The sequence below is a fragment of the Antechinus flavipes genome, chromosome 4 (assembly GCF_016432865.1).
Source record: "Antechinus flavipes isolate AdamAnt ecotype Samford, QLD, Australia chromosome 4, AdamAnt_v2, whole genome shotgun sequence".
Taxonomy (NCBI): domain Eukaryota; kingdom Metazoa; phylum Chordata; class Mammalia; order Dasyuromorphia; family Dasyuridae; genus Antechinus; species Antechinus flavipes.
In genome coordinates, this window is record NC_067401.1 from 24419775 (window position 1) to 24447736 (window position 27962).

A 27962-nucleotide genomic window follows, 5' to 3' on the forward strand; every position below is an offset into this window, starting at 1 on the left:
TATGAGATTGGCAATTCTCCCTTGGACAGCTTAAGTGGAAGGATGACACAATTTCCTGGAATAAATATGTTGCTGGGTTAATCTGACCCAGCAGCTCCACTTCTTGGAGCTACGTGATGCTCTGGTTCTGTTTTGGTCCTTTTCCCTTTTCCCTTAGATGTGACCCTAGCCCCTGCACCCTGGTGTAGATTAGGAATTTTGAATAACCCGATGAGTACACAGGTATGTTGCTCATTGAAGTTCTCTGTTGGAACTCTCATTTTAAGCTGCTGATGGTGTCGTGTATGTAAGTGACTGAAGAGGAGCTGCCATTCTTTCTGCTGTGGAGCCTCATGAAATTCAAGAAGGGGAAGTTGTTGGCATTTTGTTGTGTCAGCTTTTTCTTGAGATAGGCCATTAAGAATCCAGGAGCACTGATGGAAGGACTTTAAGTGTCCTCCATGACTTGTGGATTTACCCCAGTCTTGAGGTGCGGCCTAACTTGTTTGTAGAATAGGTCACAGTTGCCAGAGACACCCAACTACTATGAAGATCTCAGTACTTGGAAAAAAAAAATCATTAGCAACATGTGGAAGTTCTATTCTGATATACAGTGTTAGTGTCACAAATGAATATAGCTTCCCTTTTTGTCTAGGGCAGTCCCCTACTTAAAGTCTCTCAGTGCTTAGATGGAATTAGTCCGGCCTCTGCCTAGGGCACTGTTGTGTACGAGCCTCTACTGCTTTGCAGTCTGCTGCTTTGAAACCTCTCTTCTTGGGTCAGAATACTTTTTCCAGATTAAGCCCTCACACTAGTGCTCTTCCCTTGGTTTATTTCCTTCATTAGAATGGTCCTTTGCTATAAAACAAATAGCCCAATTTTGTTTTCTGCAGTTTTCTCAAAGTGTATTTCTTCACTTCATTGTGACCAACTAGTACTGCTCTCAAGGAATCTTTTGAAGAGTCAGTAATTCCCCATGTATCTTACTTCTAGTACAGTGGACAGTTTCTCCTCCAAAAATGACTAGTTTGGGAAATGATTTCGGGCAATGACTGGGAGTTACTTCACTTTCCCATTTCCTTTTCTGCTACTATTAGAACCTCAGGGGCTCTCTTAACTGAGATGCAGGGCAGTCCTCTTTTCTGTGTTGAGACTGACTAGAGAGAAAATGGAAAGAGTAGAAATAGTTTTATCAGTGATGAGACCAATGGTTGACTACAGTTGAATTTATATGAACTTTGCTAGCCTATTCTCTGCATGCTTTAGTGGAAACTATTGGAAAATGAGTGCTGAGTTCCAGTTCAACTTTTAGAACTCAATCCTTTTGTGATTGCATGATTGCCAGGACTGAATTTTTCCTTCCTCCCCTTCCCCCTTGTGTCCCTGAAAAGCTTTTTCATCACTATCATTTATCCAGAAATGCATTTTGGTCAAATGAGGAATGAGGTGCCAGAGAAATAAAAGAACTATAATAACATTGAAGACAAAGTAATAACCAATTAGCCATAAAGATTTTGTAAGAAGTAGATGATCTACTTACTAGATCATCTACTTACTAGAGCAATGATTAATACAGGCCAAAATTTTGAATTTTTTTTTTTTTTATAACTTTTGGCAAATGTAGCTAAGGTCTGCTGCTATATGAGAAAGCTCCTGCTAGATTTTTTCAGGTTTTGGGGAAGGTTAAAGATTTACATAAAATGCTCATGGGACTATTTACCCAAGTGATATAACCAATACTATTTTTGAAGAAAAGTCACATGGCTATTTCTTGAGGGTGAGGACTATCCCTCATTTGTCTTTTTATTTTCTGAGTGGGCTGTTGATAAATACTTATAGATTGCCTCTACGGAACTGAGGATGCTTGCCCTCACAATAAGCAAACATATGTCTGGGTTTTCCTTTTTTAATTAGAGTTTCTCTACATTTCACTTCATCTGTGTTAGAGTGTGAAAAAATATTTGACACACTTAAGAGCTCTCCAATATGAATGAATCCTTCTTAACTCTTACCCCAAAGTATTTTTTCCTGTTTTCATCTTCTCAATTCTTGGCTTCTTATTGATTTTTCAAATTAAATTGTACATACATGCATAATATATACATATACATAATATATACACATATATATAACACACCATTAGCAAATATCCTGATGGACAAATTAAGATTTGTCTATCTAATTGTGTGTTACAATGTGGTCGATTGATGTAGTTAGCCCACTATTTTTTTTAATGGTGGATAGTTAGGCCACGCTCTTTTATATGGCTACAGAAGAGCTCTTCCACAGTTCTCTGCTGTGTTTCAGAGCTTGATGAATTGGTTAATAGGATTTTAGTGAGCACCTACTTTCTGTCAGGACTAAAGTAGCTCCGAGGTAGATGCACCTGACATGACATCATCTGTAAACAGCAGTGCCTGGAGCTCCCTGCCATCAATGGGGAATTTTCCTTGAACTTTGTGCTGGAATTTCTTCACAGTTGGAAGCACCTTAGGAGTGCCCTTCTTTTATGCCTTTCCTCATTTGATAAAGTTGTTTTTTATCTTTCAGTTAATCTTGAAGAATTTTGACTGAATCGCATGTATCTTTTGGAGGAGAGCCTTTCATGAAAGTCACTTAGCTGTGCCTTCAACTGACTTTCTGTAGTATCTTGTCTTCTCTGTAGGATCTTTTAGTTGTGATAATGAAGATGTCTGCTATCACTTATCTTTTAGGAAAACCTCCCTCTTCTCTACTAATATTCTTAATAAGATTGTTGTCAGTTATTTCTGTAGATGATTCTTATAATTATATTCAGATGGTAGAATAAGAAGAAAGATTAGTAATGCTTCTGTTCTTTTGGTCACTTTTTTGCATCGTTAATAAAGGCTGAGATTTCCATATACTTAATAGCTTATTTCAGTTATTTTATCAGTTGCAGCATGACTTTCAGCATTTTTAGCACTCTTACTCTGGTTGCCAACTCTTCCCATTTCTCCTGTCATTGCTCTGGGTCACAGTCTGGGTGCTTGATCCCTACAGTAGTCACCATCTGAAATATTCAGAGGTCTTAAAATATGGCAGACATTGATTACCAAGAAATTGAACTTAACCTGCAAGATATGGAGGATATTGAAGAAATGGAAGAACAAGAAACTGGTGAAGATGCAAATACCAAAACTCATCAGTAAATTCTTTAGTTTTCCTAGTTCTTCAAGAAAGATTGAATGGTTTAGTGCAAGCTTCTACTGTATATGTTGAAAGCTTGTCAAAAGATGTTAAGCTATATGTGAATGTTTTCAAAAAACTTCTGGTGAAGTGTCCACCAGTAGAAGCCAAGTTCTGTGAGGAGGTTCATGTTCTTGAGAGAAAGTATATTGTTCTTTACCAGATTCTTTTTGATAAAAAGTGTAATCTTCAATGCAATTTAATGAACTTACAGAGGAACAATGTGAATAGAAAATAATTGATGAAGAGATTTCAGAGGAAATGGAAGGGGAGGCTATGTTTGAATAGGAGAAAAAAGATGATGAAAAAGAAGACCCAAAAGGAATTCCCGAGCCTTGGCTGACTGACCGGTTTTAAAATGTTGAATTGCTTAGTGATATGGTTCAGAAACATAATGAACCCATTCTTAAGTACTTTAAAGATACTAAAGCAAAGATCTCAGATGCAGGCCAAACTTGAGTTTTACATTAGAATTTCACTTTGAACCTAATGAATATTTCACAAATCAGGTATCGAAGAAGACATAACTGTCACAGTTGATCATCACACAATCTTCTTGTTGCTGTGCACAATGTTCTTTTGGTTCTATCACTTCACTCAGCATCAGTTCATGCAAGTCTTTCCAGACTCTTCTGAATTCAGCCTGCTGATCATTTCTTATAGAAAAATAATATTCTATTACATTCATATACCACAGCTTATTCAGCCATTCTTCACTTGATGGGCACCTACTCAGTTTCTAGTTCCTTGCCATTAAAAAAAGGGCATAGTTCCAAATTGTTCTACAGAATGGTTAGATCAGTTCACAACTCCACCAACAGTGCATGAATCTTCCAGTTTTCCCACATCCCTTCCAACATTTATTACTATCTTTTCCTTGACCAATTTGCGAAGTATGAAGTGATATCTCAGCATTTTCTTAATTTGCATTTTTCTAATCAATAGTACTTTAGAGCATTTTTTTCATATGATTAGAAATGACTTTAATTTTTTTTCCAGCAATTTTTGTCAAATAGTGAGTTCTTATTCCAGAAGTTTGAGTCTTTGGGTTTGTCAGACACCAGCTTACTATAGTCATTGACTATTGTGTCTTGTGAACTTAATCTGTTCCACTGATCCACTGTGTTCTGTTTCCTAATCAGTACCAAATGTTTTTGATGCCCACTGTTTTATAATATACTATTGGATCTGGTATAAGTAGGCCACCTTTGTATGCATTTCCCCCCCCATTAATTCCCTTGAAATTCTTGACCTTTTTATTCTTTAATTTTTATATAGGTACCATAGACTGCTGAGAAAAAGGTATATTTCTATCCCCATTCAATTTTCTCCAAATTTTTTTGAAAGTCCTAATTTTTCTGAAAGTCTCCTTACTTCCTTAACTCCTTTCTTATTTATTTTGTGGTTAGATTTCTCTAGTTCTGATAGAGGAAGGTTGATCCTCCACTAGTAGAGTTTTGCTCTTTATTTCTTCTTGCAACTCACCTAAGAATTTGGATGATGTGCTGTTTCTTGGTGCATATATGTTTAGTATGGATATTACTTCATTATCTATGCTACCTTTTAGCAGGATGTAGTTCCCTTCCTTATCTCTTTTAATTTGATCTATTTTTGCTTTTGTTTGATCTGAGTTCAGGACCATTATCCTTACCTTTTTTTTTTTTTTTCCTTTTTTAACTTCAGCTGAAGCATAATAAATTCTCCTAGTTTTACTCTGTGTGTATCTCTCTGCTTCAGATATGTTTCTTGTAAACAACATATTGTAGGATTCTGGCTTTTAATCTACTCTGCTATCTGCTTCTGTTTTATGGGAGAGTTTGTCCCATTTACATTCACAGTTAAAATTACTAACTAGGTCTCCCTATTTTTCCCCAGTTATACTTTTCTCTCTCCTTTTAACCTTTCCTTTCTCTAATGATTTGCTTCTGACTACCACTTCCCTCTGAATCTGCCCTATCTTTTTTATCCCTTTCCCCCTTCTACTTCTGCCCTCCCTTCAATTATTAGCCTCCCTCTTTCCTTTCCCCTTCTACTTCCCTGTAAGGTGAGACAGATTTTTGTACCAAAGCTAAGTATGTGTGGTAGTCCTTTTTTGAGCCAAATTAAATGAGATTAATGTTCAAACAATGTTCATCCTGTTCCTATCCTGCCCCTCAACTTAATAGGTTTTTTTATGTGGTACAATTTATCCCATTTTACCTCCCCTTTCCTCTTCTCCTAGTACAATCCCCCGCCACCCCTAATTTCTTTATTATATCATCACATTGAAGTCAGTTCATACCTACACCCTCTTAAGTATACCCCTTCCAGTTACCCTGATCGAGATATGATTCTCCAGAATTACAAGCATCATTTTCCCATGTAAGAAATGTGTCGATGTAAACATTTTAACCGTTTAAAAATTGTTTATTCTTTCTTTTCTTTTTACCTTCTTTTGTTTCTCTTGAATTTCATTTTTGAAGATCAAATTTTCTGTTCAGCTTTGGTAGGATTGAAAATAATTGAAATTCTCTTATTTCATTGAATGCCCATCTTTTCCTCTGAAAGATAATATTTAGTTTTGCTGGGTAGTTGATTCTTGGCTGCTGTTCAAGCTCCTTTGCCTTCTAGAGTATCATATTCCAGGCCCTTGATCATTCAAAGTGGAAGCTGTTAGGTCCTAGATAATTCTGATTATGGGTCTTTGGTATTTGAATTATTTCAGGCTGACTGCTTGCAGTATTTTCTCCTTGATTTGATAATTCTGGAATTTAGCTATAATATTCCTTGTAGTTTTCATTTTGGGGTCTCTTTCAGGGGGTGATTGGTGGATTATTTCAAAAACTATTTTACCCTCTCGTTCTAGGATATCAGGGCAGTATTTCTTGTTGTTGTTGTAAGATGTCCATGTTCTTGTTTTTCCGTCATGGGATGCACATAATCCAATCATTTTAATATTGTCTCTTCTGGATCTATTTTCTAGTTCAATTGTTTTTCCAATGAGATATTTTAAATTTTCTTTTTTCTTTCTTTTCTTTTTGTTGTTGTTGTTTTGTTTCACTGATTCTTGATGTCTAATTGAGCCACTTCCATTTGTCCAATTCGAATTATTTTCTTCATTTAACCTTTTAACTTCCTTTTGTATTTGTCCAATCGCACTTTTAAAGTTGTTGTTTTAGTTCATTGAATTTTTTTCCATTTTGTCAGTTCTGTTTTTCAAAGAATTGTTTTCTTTTTCTATTTCCCCAAATTTATTCTTTGAAAAGTTTTTTCTTCAGTATATTTTTTTCCTTATTTTGGCAAATTTATCTTTTAAGGAGTTGTTTTCTTCAGTCAGTTTCTCTGTTTTCTTTGCTATACTGTTGTTTCTTTCCCCCAAGCTTTCATATTTCTGAAAAGCACTCATTTCTTTTTCCTATTTTTCTTCTCTTTCTCTTTTTCTTTTGTACAGGGACAGGGGCCTCTCACTGCCTTTGCTGGACTGGACTGGGGCTGGGATTGGTGGTCCTTAGGCTTTCCACTGCACTGGGTGGGCCTGACCAAGTCTGGGGTTGGAGGCTCACAGTTTATTTTTTGTAGTTGTGTTGGAGGTCTCACAGGTTGTTTTTCTGAGCCAGGACAGAGTAACCAGCATTGCTGGATTTTGGCAAAGCCCTCCTACTAGATTCCAAGATATTTTAAGTTGGAAAATTATGACAATTCTGAATGTTTGTGGGTTCTGTCATGCCAACATCTGTTGATCCAGTGTTGATTTAGAGGGAAGCTGGGTAGGGTTAAGGCAGTGTCCTGTCCACTCTCTACATCTTGGCTCCACCCTACAACTTGTCTTTATTTCACTTATACTGATAGTCATCATTGATAATCTCCATGTTGAGAGAATCCATCCATTCCATGAATGGACTTCAAGTGCAAAGTAACTGCCAATTTGGTAAAGTTGATAGAATATCTAAAAGCTGTAAGATTCTAAGAATTATCTTTACTTATTTTGTCCTGCTTGCTGCTCAACCAAAGAGGCTGAATAAGACCAAGAATGATTTTGTATTTTCCTTTGTTTTGTGGGTGGCTGTGACCAATAGATTTACCACTCAGTGACTAGATAGCTTGTGAGGAACCTCTATATATTTTCAGTATCCAAGAACTCTTTCTCAGTATAGTGCCTGCCAGATATGGAGGGAATGAAATGTAAGAAAAATAGATTGTTTTTCATATTATAGCCAATGGGGAAACCAGTTTTTTAGACATTACCTTTAAAAGGTTAGCCTATGTAGAGAGTGTATTGTGAAAAGAAAAGGGACTAGAAAGAGACCAGTTAGGAAGCTGGCATAAAAACCTGTGGGAGAGGTAGAGGTACTGAGGGCCCGAGATAGCATTGTCAGTGACAATAGGTAGGCAGTTCGGGACATTGATGTATTCTATTGGTTACTAGGGAAGAGAATGTGGAGGAGGAATACAGACTACTTGGAAAAACACCAGAAGGCATGTCCCATACAGATAATAATTCAGACATATCTATTTTTTTTCTTCCATATACACAGGGTAACATGTTATTAAGATCTGAGCAAATCCTCTATAGAAAAGTAATTGTTAGGGGAATATTACAATGTATAACTCACATTATTGCTTCTAAAGCACATAAATATAACTCTTAATAGTATAGCACCATGTACTTAAAACAGCCTAACAAACATATTAAAACTTAAGATTGATTGTCCTGATTTATTTCAGGTTTTCTTTTTAAAGAATTCCTTCTGCCAGTGTTTTGTTTTGTTTCTTTTTATTGAAAACTTTGAACCTAAATTGTCTTCACTTTGAATATATATCTCTAACAAATGTTGAGTCATCCTGATTAAATTTGTCTTTTCTTGAGCTTTTACACACACACACACACACACACACACACACACACACACACACACACACACTAAACTGTACTGACATTCCTGATATTATTTTATAACATCTTGAGTCCTTGATTTACTTTTTTTTCTTTTAAAATTGTAGTATTTCCCTCACTTTTCTTTGAATTTTGACTTAAAAGGAAACAAAATTTAGTTGCACATAAAAATGGAGGCAAAATATTATGTTGAAAAGATTGATGGACTTAGAACCAAGAAAGCCTGACTACATTCCATCTCTGATGCTAGCTTTGTGACTATAAGCTAATCACTTAGGTCCTCAATTTCCTCATAAGAAATAGATTTAATAATAGCAATGGTATCCGTCTCTTAGGGTGATTATTTCAAATGCAATAATACAAGTAGAAAGCTTTGCCAGCATTAATGTGCTATATAAATGTCAGCTCTTAGAAAGAACTTTATGACAGCTATCTAGGAGTATTTCATTAAAATGTAAGTGACCACTGTATTTTTTCAGGCAGAGAATAAATGACCAGCTATCTATCATGTTGTAGAAGAAATTCTAACGTTTCTTGGAATATTAGAATAAATAATTTTAAGATTAAACTTTAAGAATCTATGCATCTATTGCTGGTCAGTTGAGTGAACTCTTAATTTAAATTTGCTATGATCTCCCTAGGTTCAATTTTTTGTTATACATTTTAATTAATTAGCAGTAAATCAGGCTATCTTTTGGGGAGGAGAGACAGAATAAATGTTATTAAAGAAAAATAGTCAGCTCAGCTATTTTTGTAGTACACACTTGTGTAAGGTCTTATACACATTACCCAAATCCAAGAGTAGTTGCTGCATAAGCAAATTAAAATCATTACTTAGAATTTACTAAGTTCCCCCTCCCCCCTTTTTTTTTAAGTGCATAGTAAACTGCAGTATTGTGAATGATTTTCAAGTATAGTCTTATCTTTGATTGCTTGACGGTTTCCTAAAAGGCAATGATGCTGTGGCAAATAATTTAATGGCTTTGATTTGTTAGTAGACAAGAATAATTTTTATAATATATGAATTTGGCTTCATAGATATTCAAGACCCCAGAAGACCCTCTTAGTGGTAATTTTAGAGATGAAAAGGCTTGCCTGTTTGGAGATAAAATGGAAGGAACACAAGTGGAGTGACTTACTCAAAGTCACACACCTTGACCTTGCAAGAGAACTTGTATAAAGACTTCAGTTGGGTTTCTCACAGCAGATTCTTTCTTGCATGCCAGTTATTGCCATTTTCATATATTTTAAAAATATTATTAATGGCAAGTTTGAATTGACTCTTTACTTTCCTTTGAATGTTAAGTATTTTGTTCACCTTTTTTTTTTTTAATGTGAACTTGCAGTAGAATAGGTTTCAGCTCCTTTTAGCTTTTTCTTCTTTGTCCTATTGTTCCCTGAGTATTTACCAGATCTTCAAATAAAGCAGAGCCTTTTTTTTGGCGAGTCCCATGAAGAAGAAGAGAGAGGAGCGCAAGCTAGGGCCCAGACTTGGCCTGTTTAGGGTCCAAGGACCAGTTTCCTTTATTTTGTAGATTTCCCTCTCAGGTTGCCTATAGAGTGAAGACCAAGTCACCACCAGTCTTGAAGACCTTATAAATCATAAAGGACAGTGCCTTATCCTTTTCCATGGGAGGAAAAAAAAAATCTCCTTCACACAAGGGAACCAATCACAAATAAATGGATACTTAACAAAATTCTGTATGTCCAAAGGGCTATAAAGTTGGGCATACCCTTTGACCCAGCAATAACATTACTACAGTTATATTCTGAAGAGATTGAAGAAAAAAGAAAAGGACATATTTGTACAATAATATTCATAGCAGCTATTTTTTGTGGTAGCAAAGAATTGAAAAATTGAAAGGATGCTCATCAATTGATGAATAGCTGAACAAGTTGTAGAATGTGATTGTGATGGAATACTGTTTTACTGGAAGAAAAAAAGGGAACAGTTTTCAGAAAAACCTGGGAAAACTTAACTGAGCTGATCTAAAATGAAGTGAGTAGGACTAGAAGAATATCATATATATATCATATACAGTAATAGTAATATTTTTAAAATACTTAAATCTTTTCCAATTTTTAACATTAATCTTTTAAAATTGTGAATCCCAAATTCTGTCTTCTCCTCCCCTCTCATTGCAAAGACAAAAAGGAAGAAAAGAACAGTTTAAAAAGTAAGCTTTGATGTGCATTCAGATTTCATCGTTTTTTTCCCTCTGGAAGGGGGAGAGTAGTTTTCATCACGAGTCCTTTGAAATTGCCTTAGATCATTGTGTTGTTGAGAATAGGTAAGTCATTCATAGTGATCATAACATCATCTTGCTGTTGCTGTATACAGTGTTTTTCTGTTTCTCTTCATTTACTTTGCATCAGCTCATGTAAGTCCTCCCAGGTTTCTTGTGAAATCATCCTGCTCATAATTTTTTATAACATTTTGTGGTGGCAGGAGCACCACACATAAAAAAAGTTGTGCTTCTAATTGGGGCTGAAACAGGCCCTGCTATCGATAACAAAAGGTATTTTGTAGTGATTGTGTTCTTTAACTTATCTGAAAGGTCTTGGGTTTTGTTCCTGTTTTAAACAGATATCCTTTCTTCCTTAGCAGTCTCATATCTTATATATCTTACAAGTTGATACATCAGAAAACCAATTACATATGTTTGGCATTAATAGTTGAATCTCAGAGTTTACATTTTTCTTTAAAAAAAAAAAATCCATCTTTGAACATTGTCAAATTCTCTTTCCTAGGAAAAGAAAGAGTATGAAAAAAGGCAGCCACAGTAGAATAATCATCCTTAATTTTCTCTCTCCAGTAATATCTCAATAATCTTTAAAAATGTCATTTTATCTTGTGAAAGTAAATTAAAATTTGATAGTAATTCATAGTACTGGATATTTGGTAAACTCTTACTCCATTGGAGAATAAATGGTTTGTTTGATTGTTGTGCTCCGTTTTCTTTTAGAATTAAATTTGGCATCATTCTTTGCCTATTCTTCTTTGACTCATTCTTTGACTATTGGCTAAGGACAAACAAGACAAAAACAACTGAAATTCTTATTCACCTCAGCAAAATTTGGGTTTTATATATTGCTTTTTTTTCTGAGTTATCCTTCTTGACTGGTCTGCTATGGAGCACAGCTGAAGTCTCAGCAGTCACGTTTTAGTGGTGGAGTACTGGATCTGGAGACCTTGGTAGTCCCTCCCATTGACCTGCCAATACTCAGAGTGAGCCGAGCCAGACCCTCTCTTTGATAGTTACTTAGTCTCTAAGGTCCATGAAAAGAGGGGGCAAGCATTCTAATAGCTGTGACCTTATGGGTATTGCGAGGAAAGGACTTTATACACATTGAGCCAGCCTGGGTACTCGGGCACATCACAGGACCTGCTCAAGTTCCCACCTTAACAGGGAGACCGACTGGGGTTGAAATATTGGGCTTGTCATTGGCAAGGCAGGCGAGATGCCAATGTTGGTAGTTCCTGGAGACCTTCCTACTGCCCTCCTTTTTTCTCAGCCACCATTTTTGTCCCTATGTCTTTATCTTTATATAAGTGGAGATAATAATATGTAGAGATCAGATGCAAAGAGAGTACTAAGGATGCCTCCATTTGGGGGAAGAAAATTATATGGGAGGAAGACAGACTTGAGAGAAGTTGCTAAGATATCGCTCTCTCAAAATATTATTGTGTTTACAAGATCTACTTTGGGACTTATAAACTGTTCCCTACCGAATGGGAGGAGGCACAATGGCTAAAAATGATCATATTATGGTTTTCAAATAAAGGTGGTGTGCCTTTATATATGTTGTGAATTTTTACAAAGTGCTATTCTGAAAACTCAGTTGTGGGTGGTACCAGTGGCCTTGCATTTATATTACCCATAAGAAAACTGAGGGTCACAGAGCCCATGGATTTATTCAGTGTTTGAAAGGAAGCAGGTCTTTTGAGTTCCCAGAGCAATGTCTTTTCTGCTATGATATTAGACATATTGCAGAAGGACAATATCTGCAAATAGCTAAATGATTTCTGATATTGGAATGATTTTGTACTACTGAACTCCTTTCCGATATAGAGCCTCATTTCATTATTTTCACTTCTGTTGGGTTAGCCAGTGGTCATGAAGCTTAAGAAGCTCTTCCCTGATATTAAAAAAGATGGCACAGGCTGCTTTCTTCTGTGCTGACTCCTTAGTTTACCATCAGTTAGCTTGAAGGACTAGAGATACCTGATGGTGACTAAAGGCACATGCTAATTCTTTCCCCAAGGCTGGCTGCCAAATACCCAGGTGGAATCACTTCCTGAAGATCTGGCCAGAGCCTGGGGCAGCTTGGAAGAACCCAGACTTCATTTACTCTGCATAAACTGATGTGTGACTGCTAGGCTGTGCTACTGGGACAATAACTTTGAAAACAATGTGTCAGGATGAGGCTCCTAACAGAAATTTATTAACATCTTGATTATTGTGGCCAACTTTACATCCAGAGGACATCACTTAATGAACTATATTAGTCATTTAGAGTGGGTAGCATATAACCACCGATGTGATATAATGTTTAAATTTATTGAATTGCACATTTTATAATTAAGATGATTTCTACCATGTAGTGTTTACTTCTCACACCTCCTTTTCTTGAATTTTTAAATGTTCAATTTGCATTTCTTTCTTATAATTTAGTTGAAATTAAGTCATGTCGGACACTTTGTGGCCCTATTTAGCTTTTTTTTTTTTGCACTGATGCAGTTGGGGTTAAGTGACTTGCCCAAGGTCACACAGCTAGGAAGTGTTAAGTGTCTGAGATCAGATTTGAACTTGGGTCTTTCTGACTTCAGGGCTGGTGGCTGTATCCACTGCGCCACCTAGCTGCTCCCATTTAGCATTTTCTTGGCAAAGACACTGTAGTGGTTTGCCTTTTCCTTTTTCAGCTTATTTTATGGGATGGGGGAACTGAGGCAGACGGGGTAAGTGACTTGCCCAGGGTCACATAGCTAGTAAGTATCAGGCCAGTTTTAAACTCAGAGCTTTCTGACTTCCTTACTCTGCTACCTAGCTTTCCCTATTTGCATTTCTATTTCATTTGAACTAACCTTTTCTTTGAATTCATCCTGTGATGGGGCATTTATTCCTCATAATATCCCAAGAAATAAAAAGGGTTATCAGGTTTGTTTTTATGTATTCCCATCCTCTGGCCCTTCCCCCTCTTCCTCCTGTTTTTCTTGCTCCCTTTCCTCCCCAGATTCCCTGACCATAGCCAGTGTTACACCATCTGTCTCAGATATTCAGATTTATCAGGAAACCATTCCTAAAAGTCTGGGTCAAATTGGGCATTGTCCCTGAAGCTCTAGCTACTGGAGCCATCCATTGGCTGATCCTTAAGCCATTAGATACCATGGAAATCTCAAGAGACTGTTTTGTTACATCATCAAAAACTCAAAATACTTTGCAAGAGCATAGATTTAGGCCAGCATGCACCTTTAACTCTAAATGCATATGTGATTCTGTGACCTGGGAAGTGTCTTGTGATCACACACAACTGTATCACTTGTCAGACTTCTTAGCTCTCAGAACTTTATCAGATATTTGATGTAGAAGTCATCTGCCATTTAATAGTTTTCTCTACTTATTTTAGCTGCATGATAGTGTGTGTAAAAGGTTTTTTTAAAAAATTTTGCATGATATAAATTATATTTTATTTTATAATATAATTTTTGGTTTGGTTGGTTAAACAATTTGCCTGCAGTGATAAATCTGATAAATGTAATCTGTTCTTAAACCCTTTTTTGATGAGAAAATATTTTATATGTAGGTCACATGTATTTGTAGTTTATTTTTGAGAAATATATTCTTAAAATTCATATTGTATGACTTTGGCTTAGATAGTTTAAATTTATAAATTCTAGAATGCGTAATAGCTATTTGACTTTTACTAATGCTTAGCTAAGAAATTAATCTTCAAAGTAGCTTTACAGTATGCCATATTGGGTCACCTTATTTCCTCATTTATATATTGACCATTTACAAATATTTCATTTCAGCAACAAATTGCCCGTCCTTCTCAAGAAGAAAAGGTAGAAGAAAAAGTTGAGGAAGATAAAACTGAAAAGACAGAAAAAAAAGAAGAAGAAAAGAAAGATGAAGATGAAAAAGATGAGAAAGAGGAACCTAAGTGAGTTAAATAAAAGCTAAATAAAAATATGTGCATCTTTACTGCTAATGGGAAAAGTTGGATCCTTTGTGGTCATGAGATATTAAAAGGGAGCACTGAGCCTAGCAAGATGAACCATATCAACTCTTCTTATCCATTGTGATCAGGAAATAGGAAAATCTGTTTTATTCTTGGCTTAATATTTTGTGTAGATCTGGGGAACTCATTTGGCCAGCCATTCATTGTGCTCCATGTTTGATTCTTCCTTTGATATAATTGGCACAATTGCTAAGAATTATTTCTGTGCTTACATCTATCAGAACTTTTGTATGATCTTAATATATGTGTGAGAAACACGGGAGAGTGCCTTTTAGCTAATAGTGATGACAGTGATATTGCTGTTGTTTTATTATTTTATAAGGTTTCCTTTGAAATAGATGTGTTATTAGTTTCAAATATTACACTACTACAGAATATGTTTTTTTTAATATGACAATTATTATTTTAAAAGTTTATGATTATTGATCACTTGCTGTTATTAGAGACCAGACTTCTTGAGAGGTGTTTTTGGAATTATCAGGTACATCTTTATCACTAAAATGAGGGCCATTTTGTTATCCTTTTTAGCATAGTAAACCATTTTTAAAAGTCTTCACTTAGAAGTAACATAATTTGTATATTAAACAATATTCTTATATTTTAGTTCATAACCTTCCACTGCCTTTGTCCCAGTTGTTTTTTGAGATTGTGATAACAACATCCTCCCTTTCTAGAGCTCTTTGCCTTGATTATACCTATCTCTGAAGCCTATTTCTTCATCTGTAAAAAGAGGAGCTCCAAGTAGATGTGCCTCAGAAATGTTTGAGCTACAAATCCATGAGTCTCTCAACCCCATTTGACCAAAGTCTGTGCCTGCAGGGTTGAGTGAATTGCCTGAGATCTCATGCTCAGTTTGTTGTTAAGGCTTACCACCTCCTGATGAATCTAATGCTCTTTTTGCTGATTCTAGTTAACGCTCCTCATCAAGGATAGGCCACCTCCTTTTATAATTAAGCTGTGAAAGGGTGCTTTCATGGAAATGGCGGTGGTTGTCTTAATGGAAAAAATGGAATTTGTGAAATAGTTGGATTTAACTCTCATTGTTGAGAGTAGGTCTTGGACATAATCGAAGTATTCTTTTTTCCCCTTAAGTTTTTAAAAGCTTGTAATTAGATTGTAGCATTTTTAAATTGTGATATTTATTTATATCTGCTAACCTTCAATATCATACAATTTTCTTATTCTTCCTTAGAGAAAACACCAAAGAGAAGGACAAGACGGAAGGGACATCAGAAGAAACAGAAGAAAGGGAGCAAGCCACACCTCGGGGTCGAAAAACAGCCAACAGTCAAGGTCGTCGGAAGGGTCGCATCACCAGGTCCATGACAAACGAAGCTGCACAAGCGAGTGCGGCCGCAGCTGCTGCTACTGAAGAGCCCCCGGCTCCACTGCCGCCGCCGCCCGAACCTGGTGAGTGAGTCCTCTCTGTCCATCACCAGAATTCAGCTGTGTTTATTACTATTAGCTAGATCATATAAAGTGGAATGATCTTCAGTTCCTGCCCTGGTGGGGAAGAGGGGAAAAAGGGAAATTAGACTTGTACAAAGTACAAAGTGTGAAAAGTTTAAGAAGACACAAAATATTTTGAGATTTCAGAAGAAGTGGGCTTATTTTTATTTAGATATTTATTAGATTTATTGGAACTGAGAGATGAAGGAAGATTTCATCAAAATGCTGATGTTTTTAGTTCTAGATAAGCATAAGTACAAATTAGTTCTAGGTAATGTAAGTAAAGGCATAGTCTGTTGTGTTCTTCATTGCTGTTGCCTTCCAAAAAGCACAAAAAATCATTCTGTCTTTGAGAAGAAGTGGAGAAAGGAGAGGAATTCATCTTCTGTACTGAAAAATACTATCTTCTGCAGTCATTTTGTAATTATAGAAATAGTTTTTGTGGTCTCAGTGGTCTTTTGGTAGAATCATAAGATACTTTACTTGGCTGAAACAAAAACTTTTAAAAACTGAATTTTGACTTATTTTATTACCCCATATTTAATTAAAGTGGTTTTAAAATGAAGTCCTTGTAATTTAAATTCATATTAAGTAGAGAGAGGATATGGGTGTATACATGTGTGTGTAATTTATACACAGAGATTCTTAATATATAATAAAATTTCTCTTTATAAGTAAAGACAAATTTTCATTCACTTTCAGACGTTAAGGCTTTTTACATCCCACATTAAATTTTGAGTTAGGATTAACAATAAATAATATCTGATCATCTTTTGAAAGATGTGTTTAGGCTACTGCTTTCTTTTCAATTTTCTGTATTAAACTTCCTTGGGGTACAAACTGTTTTCAATTTCAAGGGCAAATGATACGGACGTGTGTGTGTGTGTGTGTGTGTGTGTGTGTGTGTGTGTGTGTTGCTTTGTATTTGTCTTTACCCATAGAAGTATGTAGGATCTGGGGCAAATCACATTGTGAGAGTTGCTTTGGGATCTCTCTGTGTTTTAATGTAGGTGATTTGCATATGATTTGGCACTGTTTAGAGAATGAGTCTCTCTTTTTTTCTCCCTGGAGAGTAGCTTAGGGAAAAAGAGCCCTTTGGTTTCTTAGGCTACAACCTTGCAGCAGAAAGGGATTTGTCAAAGCCTGCATGTTGTTTCAAGACCAGCTGTGTCCTTATCTTTTTCCTCCATGACACATTTTGAGTCTTTTCCTCACCTCTCTGGCTTACTTTAAATCCCAACTAACATCCCATCTTTTGCAGGAAGCTTTTCCCAACTCTTCTTAATTCCACTGTTAATGATTTCCTATTTATCTTGTGTATAAGTTGCTTTATATACAAATTTGTTTGCACCTTATCTCTCTTAATAGATGTAATTTCTTTGACAATCAGGGACATCTTTTGTCTCTTTTTTAATCCTAGATCTTAGCCTAATTCCTGCCACAGTGTAGGTGCTTAATTAATGTTTGATTGAAGGATTGATTGCTCTGTTCTGAGCTGATTAGCCCTAGCCAACTTATAGCTTCTTCCCATTTCCTGGTATGAGGACTTGGCATTTCAATAAATGAACCCAGGAGACCTTTTTTTCCTTGCGACAAGGGCGTATTCCTTCTTAGTCCTGTCAGGTTCAAGATCAGAGAGCTCCATTAGTCACTGATCTGAACACAAAAAGGCACAAGCATCTCTCCTTAACCAATTAAAGGTGGTATAGTAATGGGGGAAAGTCCTGGATTCGACTTTGAGGATCTGAGTTCACACTGACCTCCCTCACTCCCTAACAGTGTCACTTTAGCCAAGTCACTTCCCTTTAGGGGGGAAGAGGTTTCCTCCTCTATAAAATGAGTTAGTGAGATTAAATAACCACCAAAGTCTTTCAAGTTCAGGTTTATGAACTTAGTAGTCACTTAAATTGTTTTAAATATTTTTGACAGTGTTTCAGTTGATCTGTGGGTCCTCTCAAGGTGGGCAGATAACCCCCTCCTGCCTCTTGGTCCCACCTGACTCCTATTCATGTTGTCAGTCAGTCTATAAGCCACTCCCTTCACAGGAGACCCTCAGCACTGTGCTCTGCCTTGTCTGGGTAGGGGACAACCTGAGCTGTGGTGGGACCTTTGTGTGTTGTTGATTGGTGTGAGGTGTGGAATCTGCAGTGAACAGGTATCTGAGGTCAGATTTGAAGTAAGGCAGAGCCCCCACGCTCTCTCCAGCCTCTTGGCTGCCTCTGTTGATTACAGCAAATCCACATTATCTAAAGGTTTTCAAACATTTCACATTTCACAAGCATTCATTGGACTTCGCTGTTCCAAAAAGCTGTCGTGTGGGCTGAATATATTCATTACTGAGTAGATGTGACTTAGGAGCACATTCATTAGAAAAGATTTGTCTTTGAATGTGAGTACATCTGCCTCCATGAGGTAGCCTGTGATAGCCATGGACTCCTCATGATAACCTGAATGTTGCTATGGATAGATCTCCTTTCCATCCCAACACTCGTAGCTGTAGTAATGAAGTGACAGATCAAGTTGTGCTCTGGTCAGCTTTTTGTTCCTAGGAGCGATCGTAAGTAATTCGTTTTATGAATGAATAGTGCCACTTCTGGGAACAGGACTTCTGCCTCATGTTTTCCTCGTCTTTTAGAAAATGACGGGCTCTGAAAGTGGGAATTTTCCTTGAGGCTAAAAACTCTTCTAGAATCATATTTAAATTCCAGTTGTAAACCAATCCTGAGATTTGCGTGTGCTTTGCTTCTCATTATGCCACGCAGACTGTTCAGGTTAGAAAAGGTGAAAGAAAAGCAGTGCCCCTGGGCCTGGGTTTGACATGGTGGTGGGAGGACCATCTTTTTTCTTGTAGTAGGAAAAAGGGGACAGATTGGTGTGGTCCGTTTCATCATTCAGGCTTCTCCTCAGGTATGGCTGCTTTTATTTATTTTTTTTTTTTTGAGGGGGAATCCAGGGCTGAGAGTGCTGCCTTTTATTAGTTTGGAGAATGCTTCGTGCGTTAGTCCATTAGCTTTGAGAACTTCCTCAAAAATGTCTTCAAAAAGTCATGTCTGCCAGGGTGTAATCTTGTGTATTCACTGGCAGAATTTGGTTCATTTCACATCCCTTGAATTCTCCAAACATGGTTCTTTGACATTCATGGTAAGTGTCATCCTTCATCCTTTTGAACATAAGGAAATTGAAGTATTTATCCATGTATTTCCCAGATGTGCAGTCAGGGGCATAATTAGAAATCCAGACTTCTAAACAGTAACCTAGAAAGTTATTTTTAGACAAATTGAGTAGAATCTGCATGACCCTTAAAAATTATGAATTTTTCAAGTATTATGATCAAAAGACTAAATGGCTTCTGTTGTAAGAGAGAGATCGTTGTGATTTTAAGTTAGTCCCTTGAATTCTTCATTGGAACTAAGGAGACATTGGTAGATTTTTTTTTAATTTGAATTACTCAATAATCATTATAAATTGATAGAATCACTCACAAAGCACATTTATCGAGTGCTTACTGTGTGTCTTAAGTTGGTCTATGGAACAAATAAAGGATATTCCTGGAAAACAGTGCTCAGATCAACAGGAATTAGTATAGGGTGCTGAAGGACTGGAGAAATAGACTTGGTTTGCATTGGAATCTATGAGACTTGGCATAAGGCCATGGTGGAATAGTAGGGAATCTTTTTTTTACTGGCAGAGTCTATATATTATTATACTCACAAGAGTGAATCTTATTGTTCCAGCCATTCTTTTTCTTTTCCTTTTCTTCTTCTTTTTTTGTTTTTGTTTTAACCTCACTTAGATTTCTCCCAGTATCCTTTTCTCTCTCAAGTTTAGAAAGCCATTTCTAAAAGCAAAGAATATTTTTAAACAAACAAAAAAAAAAAAGCAAGAGGAAAAAATCCAGCAAAACTGATTGATAATTCAGAAAAAGTCTGAAAATATATGCAATGTTGTACCTTACCTTCTGATATCTTCCACTTTTACAGAAAGTAAAGAGAGCTTTCTTCTCACATCTCTTGCCTTCTTAATTACTCCAAAACCTGTTTATACATTAGAATATAAGCTCCTTTTGAGGGTTCATTATATCTGGAAAGGACAAAATAAACAATAGCTAAGCCAGTTTTAGGTACATAGAGGATACAGAGCTCTGGGGAAATGTCCAAAATTGCGTATAGGGGAGGGGAAAAAAATTGAGTGAGAGGAGGCGGGGGGGAGAGGGGGAGAGGCAAGACAGCAAGAACCCTAGTACTCTAAAGCCAAACTTGTATTGTTTCACATTGCTTAGGTTTCATTTCTAAAAAGCCATTTAATCTGATATGAGTGTTTTATGATCCGTTTATATATGTCAGCTCTAGGCCATCCATGTCACTGTTACCTAAAGTTGGTGATCAGTTAACAAACATGTATTAACCTCCTGCTAAGCAGGCACATAAGCATACAGGTCTAGAAATAAAAGGGTTTCTCTTGTCTTGAAGCTTATTACATGATGCTAAGGGGCATGCTTATAGATTTCAAAAAATGCAATGTGTGTGTGTGAGAGAGGGGGGTTATGTGATCTCTCTCTGTCTCTGTCTCTGTCTCTCTGTCTCTCTCTCACACACACACACACACACACACACACACACACACACACACACGTACTTCACATAAGCTTGAAGGACACAAAGATTTTAACGAGATAAAGATAAAGCCTTGAAAGTTAGACTTTGCTAAGGCCTAAAAGCAAGTGATTAAATATCATGTTTACTGACTAGTCTACAGGCCAGTTGGGCTAAAATGGGTGGAGAATTTGTTTAATAGGAGAGGGTCAGTGGAAGGTGGAATTAACCTTGAGCAGAGCTAGGAATGACTTTAATTGCCAAATGGAGGGGCTTGGATTGTCAAAGGGTGTCAGGGAGTTAGAAAAGTTAATTGGTTGAATATTATCAGATTTGTTCTCTGGTAATATCATTTTGGTATCTATATGGATTATAGATTGCAGAGAGAAAAAACTGGATGCCAATTAGGAAGTTATTCCCTCCCTAATGATCTACTCTCAAGTTGGTGGTGGTGTGAATAAAGAGAAGATATTGAGGAGATTGAGTGGATATATTGGGATGGGGAAGTAAAAGTGAAGTTCAAAGACCATTCTTAGATTAGAATTCTACCCTGAGTAGGTTAGGAAAGTCACAATGTCCTTGACAAAAATAAGGAAATAATAAGGAAGGGTGAATTTAGAGGGAAAGATACCAATGGGGTATCCAGGTGTAGGTGTCCACTGGAAAATTGTGGCTCAGAATTGACCTAAGGTCCAGGTATAGTTTACTGAGTGATACCAACCCTAGTCATCTTTTATAGAGCAAACATTGAAACAGAAGGATGACTGTTTCTTCCTCCTGTTTCCCTCAATTTACCAAGGACATTTCTATTATATTTTGCAAAGCATTACATAGCAAAATGACCCATTTTCTTGGAAGAGTTTGGTGAAATCTTCTTTATAAGCAAGAATCTTAATTAACTCTTGACAAAGCACTTAATACTATGAAACACATTGAAATTCTTTTATGAGAATTGTGGTTGTTGTTTCTATGTGGTAAAGTGTTTTGTAAGAATTTTTATTTAAAACAAGTGTTAAAAAATTGGTCTTTGAGATTTTATCCCCTGATGTATGAACATATCACTTTTGCTGAAGCCTTCAATTTCTTTTTCTCTGATGCCCGTATAATGTCACCTGCTGCATAGACATTCTATCATTTTAACTTTGGTAAAATGATTTCTGCATAAAAATTGTCCTTTGGTAGGTTGATTTCCAAATTTTAGAATACTTCTTGAATGCAGGACAAAATGTGTTTCTATACTTGAATTTTGTGTGTGTGTGTGTGTGTGTGTGTGTGTGTTCCTTCTTTGTGAAGAGAGAATTTACAAAAGATGATTTGTTCTATAGTTAGATTCTACCAGATGCCTCAGGAAAACTTTTTTCCCCTCTTAAAAATCTTATGTAAAGCATTATGCTTACAAAATTTCCCCAAGTGTTCCTGTGATTCATTTGACTTGTTGACATCAGTACTTTTAAAGTTCTTTTGAAAATTTAACTGAAAACAGCTTGATAAAGATTTAGATCACTTCAGCCAGCATTTTGTTTGTGTGTGTGTGTGGGTAGTAAATTTATATAATTTATCACTTATTGAATTTTGCCAGTATAATTTCTGTCAAGCAACTATCATTCATTTAAGTAACAGAAGTATTTTATTTTTTTTTACATTTTAATTTTTACTTTTTTTTCTTAAATACATGTAAACAGAAAGTTTTAATATTCATTTAAAAAATTTTTGAGTTTCATATTCTTTCTTTCTCTTTCTTTTTGAAGTCAGGCAGTTTTATATAGATTATACAAGTACAGTCATCCAGAAACATTTTGATATTAGTCATGTTGAAAAAAAAATGCAGACCAAAGAAAACCAAGGATAATAAGGAAAGTTTAAAAAAGTCTGCATTCAGACCCAATCTGTTCTTTCTGTGAAAATGGATAGCATTTTTCATCCTAAGTACTTTGGTATTTTCTTGAATCACTTGTATTGCTGAGAATAGTTCACAGTATTGTTACTATTTACAGTGTCCTCCTGGCTCTGCTTGTTTCACTTTATATCAGTTTATGGAAGATTTTCTAGGTGTTTCTGAAAGCATCCTTCTCACATAGCATTCCATCACAATCCTATAACACAACTTGTTCAGCCATTCTCCAATTGATGGGCATCTTCTCAATTTCCAATTTTTTGCCCCCACCAAAAAAAAGAGCTTCTAGGAATAGTTTTGTACACACAGATCCTTTTCTTTTTTCTTTGATCTCTTTGGAACATAGAAACAATTGTAGTATTGCTGAGTCTAAAGGTATGCATAGTTTTATAGCCCTTTCAGCAAAGTTCCAAAGTCCTTTCCAGAATGATTGGAGTTCACAACTCCACTAAAAGTGCATTTATGTTCCAGTTTTTCCACATTGCCATCAACATTTGTCATTTTTCTTATTTGTCATATTAGGCAATTTGATAGGTGTGAGGTGGTATCTCAGTGTTGTTTAAATTTGCATTTCTCTATTCAATAGTGAGCATTTTTAGGGCATAAACTCATTTTCTGAATGTGCTCTATGTCATTAGTAGTTATCAGTTGTTTGGAAAACTATTTTTGTATGTCTGCCAAATAATGTTTTGTGTTACACTCTTTATGAAGTTAGGATAATAATAGCACCCACTTCACAAAGTTGTTAGATTGATCAAATAAGATAATGTATGTAAACACTTGACAAATCTTATTGTCATATACATATGATAATATATGTTAATTTAATTAATATTTGATATATATGATATTATCATATTATGTAACTGATAATTTTTTAATTTTTGAAAACTACATTTAGATTGCCTGATAATTTGAGTTTCTGTATTATGGATTAACCTTAGAATGTTCTAGGATCAGAAAGGGTGGATTATATAGATAAATGATTTTTCTTGGAAAACAGAAAATTATTATAAATGTGTGGTGCACTTTGACATATAGTTCTTTGATATAAGACTAATCCAATGAGTTTACTCTCTACCAGTACAGGTCTGAACCTTAGAATCTCTATGAGTTTCCTAGGACACTAAAGTAGGAAATGGCTTGCCATTGTGTATCAGAGACACAACTTAAGCTTCGGTGGCTTTTATTGAGTAGCCGTCACCCTTGCCCATTGTGGTCTGATAGTTCAATTCTCTAGGTGCTCGATTACAATTAAAGATGTAAGGCAGGTCGCTAACAGAATTTTGTTCATAACATAGCATTCTGTGTTCAGCTCAATCTCTGCCAACTTTCATATCTGGAACTTGATCCACCCCACCTTACTTTCTTATAACCAATGTTATTTAGCAGTAATATCAACAATATATTATCATTAAATGCTCTCCAGTATCTTTGGGGCAATTCTTCATGTAGGTAGCATTGTGCCTGTGTGAAACTGGCTTCTATCCTATTATTTTGTCTAACATCAAGTTTTCATAGAGCCTGTTAACAGCAAATATGAAAATATACCCCTAAAATGATTGTTTTCATAATCATCTTGGGTTATATGTAGAAATAACCTCCTAATTACCAAAGAAGTATTAAATAATATTAATATGATTTTAATTCTAATTTTATTTTCTGATACTGAATCTTAGAAAATTGGAAATTTGTTCTTGTGTGGAAATTTTTTTTAAGTCAGAATTTGGATTAAACCGAACAGTTTAGTAATTTACAAGTATACCAGTAACACCGGACTTACCTTATTACTCTATACTAAATCTTTGCAAAGTTGTTAATTTACAGAATACTAAACATATGGTAAAATTAGTTGTGTGTAAATGCATTTGTTAGGTATGGGGAAAGCCTTCTTAGTCATGACAATTTAAGGAAAAACTCATTTTCACTCATCTAACAGTTATGAAGAACTCATATTATTTTATCATATAAAAAGCAGGGCTTCTGTTAAAGAAACTGGGACTTTCACATACTTTTTTTCCCCCTACTATTATGGACATATCATTTCATAGATGGATTGATACTTTAAAAAATGCATTTTCCTGATCAGACTCCTTGCTTTGATTTTAGCTTCTGCTGAACCTGTGGAGACTTCACGTTGGACAGAAGAAGAAATGGAAGTTGCTAAGAAAGGTAAAACTTGTCCTAATTGGGCTCCGCATCTTGGTAATTGTGACCATGGAGATTTTGCTACAAATACCACAGCATTCTTCTCTTCCTTCTCTAAAAGAGAACTTGATAACTACTACAAATCAAAGGAAACCTGTTGCTTTTGAAAAATAAATTGAATTTTAGAATCAAGATGAAAGATCTGTTGAAAGGAACTGTAAAAGAATTTTGCATGACAAAAAAAAACCTTTTTTTAAAATGCTTTCAGTCTGTCTTTCAGTGTGTGCATGCAGCATCGATTGTCAGGATGCTCTTGTGCAATGAGGACAATTGTGTAGCATTCCCAGGGATGGTTTTTCAAAGGATCTTAGAGTTGGGCAGGAGAGTCAGTGGGAAGAAAGTGATGCTCCATGTAGGCATAAATAAGTATTTTAATTCTGACCTTCACCAATTGTCTTGTGTAGGAGAAGTAAATACACTGTTTCATACACATGTGAAGAAAAAATATAGCATTTTAACGTACTTATCTGTGCAGGTTTTTCCTTCTTTAGCAATGGTGGCTACTTGAATCCTTCTCCAGCCGTAGCATTCCTCTGCTATGCTGGTCATTAAACCTTTGAGGTATGATCTCAGTCACATTTTTCCTGGCTTATTGATAGAAAAGTCTAATACACTAAAAATAAAGCATTTAAAAGCATTTGGGGCTCAAAGTCTTTTTATTTGAATGGATATGTGTGTGGATATATACACACACCCAACCATATACACCTTTTCTGTCCTTCATGGCAGCTAGATTCTAACACTGTAGAATCATGGGGTTCGGGTGCCTTGGATTCCCGGAAGTGAAACCAGCAAAGCTCCCAAAGCCTTCGAGCCCCCGGCCTTCTAACTTGCCCTGTCTTTGCCATTCAAGGAGTGGCCTGGCTCTGCTCAGAAAGGCTTCTTGCTGGAGCGTTGACCCCCAAAGATGGATTTTTGTCAACCAAAGCAATTCATAGAGGCCACCTACAGAGTTACAGCGGGCCTGTGCACTCTACAGAGGAAGGAACGACGTCATTTTTGTAGCAGTTTCTGTTTTATGGATGAAGATTCCTAGGTCAGTGATACACGGCTAATAGATGGGCCTCTGCCCTCGTCTCTGACCTAGGGCGCCATCTCAGCACCCTTTATCTCAGCTTTTTGTTTACCAGTTTTTTCCAGTTTTGAATAGGAACATTTTATTACTATTGAACGACTCAGTCATCTTTAACTTCAGAGAATCTATTTAAGCATTTGCTGCCTGTAAGGCAGAGAAGACAGAGATCATTCTAACTTGTGCTCTCTTCTCAGAGTCTAATGGGAGACACACCCGTATGTCACTTTGGCCCACAGCAGAGTGTGACAAGTGGCCGGGGCTGTGGCCAGGGAGGGCCCTGTGGAAGAGCTGATTCCTCAATTAACCTTAAGTGCTGAGCGCATCTTAGCAGACAAATTGTTTTTTATGGGGTTTTGAGTGGTCAGCTCCAGGTACAGGAAACACTGGAAGCAAGTGCGCACAGAGGGGCGATGCCAGAACAGAAACAAGTGGTGCACAGCTCTCCAGTGTGGGCAGAATGTAAAGGGCGTGGGGGAATGAGGGTATGGAAAGGCAGGCTGGAGCCATGTGAGGCTGAATGCATGGTGAGGGAGGCAGGATGTTGGGTGATCTTCACTGAGCATTAGGAAGATTATTAAAGTGGCAGTTCAGGGGATGCAAGACCAGTGAGCATGTTAATCTAATATCTGGGTTCGAGGAGATCAGAGCTGAAGTAAAATCATTGTAGTGATGGTGGAAAGTCTGGGACAGGTTTTGAAAACAAGGCGAGGTTGGTCAGCTGATCCAGTGTGGAAAGTGAGGAATTAGACATGGTTCCCAGTGATTTTGGACCTTTGAGCCTGGTGGTGATATAAAGAAAAGTCAGGTTTAGGGAAGGAGGAGGGAGGAACTGAGCTGTTCCATTGAGTTGTGAACACCCATAATTCGCCCTTAAATTAAGTCAATCCAAATTTGAGCATCCTGCTGGGAGGTGGACACAGCCAGCAGGCAGGTGGAGATTGAGAACTCTAGGGACCATCTCTAAAAGGCAGATCTGGGAATTTACATTTACAGAAAGATGTTCATGCAAGCCATGGGGGAAAGTTGATGACCTTGGTAACTAAGAGAATTCAGAGAGAGAGCCAAAAGGAGCCTCAGTGGCTCCTTGTCAGCTATTTGCTCCTTTTCAGTAGCTCAGAATCCTTTGTTCCTCTTCCAGTTTATCTGTCTCATCCAAAGAAATTGATAAGCTGTTCCCCAGCCCACATAGAGGCTTTAAATACTTATATCCCCCAGGTAGTAATTATTAGAAGAGGACATGCCTTCAAGCAAAGGATCAGATGTGAATTGTGCTGAACATCCGACCTCTGCCAAAAAAAAGCCCTCCCTCTACAGTGTATAAAAATGACCATCAAAGCCCTCTGGTTGGGGGCAATCTATGATTCAGCTCCGGGCAGCTTCTATAGTCTGCTCCTAATTCTCTTTCCCAGGCAGGAGGAGCCTTTCAGAGACTTCTCCAGGCTGCACCTTCCCATGAGATTGCTTGGGCAAAAGCCTTTGGGAACCAGGCCATTTTGTGAGACAAAGAATTTTTCTAAATGATGAAGGAATTCAGTTTAGGAAAGACCAAGGTAGATTGCCTGGAAGGACCAGGAGAGTAGGATGTGTTTAGAAGGCTCCTTTCACTGAATGAATAAAAGAAGGAACAAAAAATATCACATCAGTCTTTCTGGTCTCTGGGTTGATCTCTTAAAGAAAACATTCATAAATCAAGAGTCTGATTTAATGTCCTAATCCCAACTTGGGTTCCTTTTTAAATTGAGTTTCCTTATGGAAAATATTTTTTAGTCAAAAAGCACTTTGTCCCAGGAAGTGATCTGGGTGTTAGAAATATAAAGAAAGGCAAGTATAGCCTTTGTTCTCATTGAGTTCAAGTTTAGTGGGAGGAGAGGGAGGAACATGCAAATAAATACATCAGATAAACTGTAGATCTTCGGGGGAGGAGAGGGGATCTGCAGTGAGTAGACTTTTAGTTATATCAGTTCTTCTAAGTCATGAGAGAGTGCCCAAGCTTGGAGCAGCTTATGGATTATGGATAGGAATGACAGATTGCCAACATCCAGAAGGATTTGCTCCCCAGAACTAGTTCTTCAAAAAGCTGGAATGTTGGGGAATATGTATAGGAAGTTTTTATTTGCTGCATAGATCTGCTTGTTCTGTCAGTATTACCCTATTGTACTGGGCATTAGTCATGAGCCCCTTTTATAAGATCCTTTATCTTGTTTTACCTTAAACTTGAACTTCAGTATTTACCTTCAAAAACTCAGCCATGCCAATACATGGGAAGCAGTGATGCAAAGAGGTCATTTTACATTAATTTATTCTTAGCTTTGAAATGGAAGGCCGGATTTGTTTTGGAAAGAGTTTCCCCTGCTTGAAATAATAGCAGTATCCTAGGAAGACCTCTTTCACCAAGTTCTGAACAGCCATTCCACCCGTCTTCCCTTACCCATTCCTAACTTT

At 36.7% G+C, this 27962-nt stretch overlaps 1 protein-coding gene, 1 long non-coding RNA gene and 1 pseudogene across 2 annotated transcripts in view; 2 read left to right on the plus strand and 1 right to left on the minus strand.

The window, feature by feature from the left end:
- NCOR1 (nuclear receptor corepressor 1) overlaps nt 1–27962 on the plus strand; it is a 174184-nt gene that overhangs the window by 92369 nt on the left and 53853 nt on the right. The window contains 3 exon segments of the mRNA XM_051992080.1: nt 14094–14224; nt 15495–15712; nt 24347–24409. Of these exon segments, the coding sequence (XP_051848040.1) occupies nt 14094–14224; nt 15495–15712; nt 24347–24409 (412 nt within the window).
- On the plus strand, nt 3036–3713 carry LOC127562270 (nucleosome assembly protein 1-like 1-A; annotated as a pseudogene).
- On the minus strand, nt 15719–19921 carry LOC127558778 (uncharacterized). The gene is made up of 3 exons (XR_007952977.1): nt 19707–19921; nt 19463–19589; nt 15719–15805 (listed from the first exon to the last, which is right to left on the minus strand). It is a non-coding gene; the product is annotated as an uncharacterized LOC127558778 (long non-coding RNA).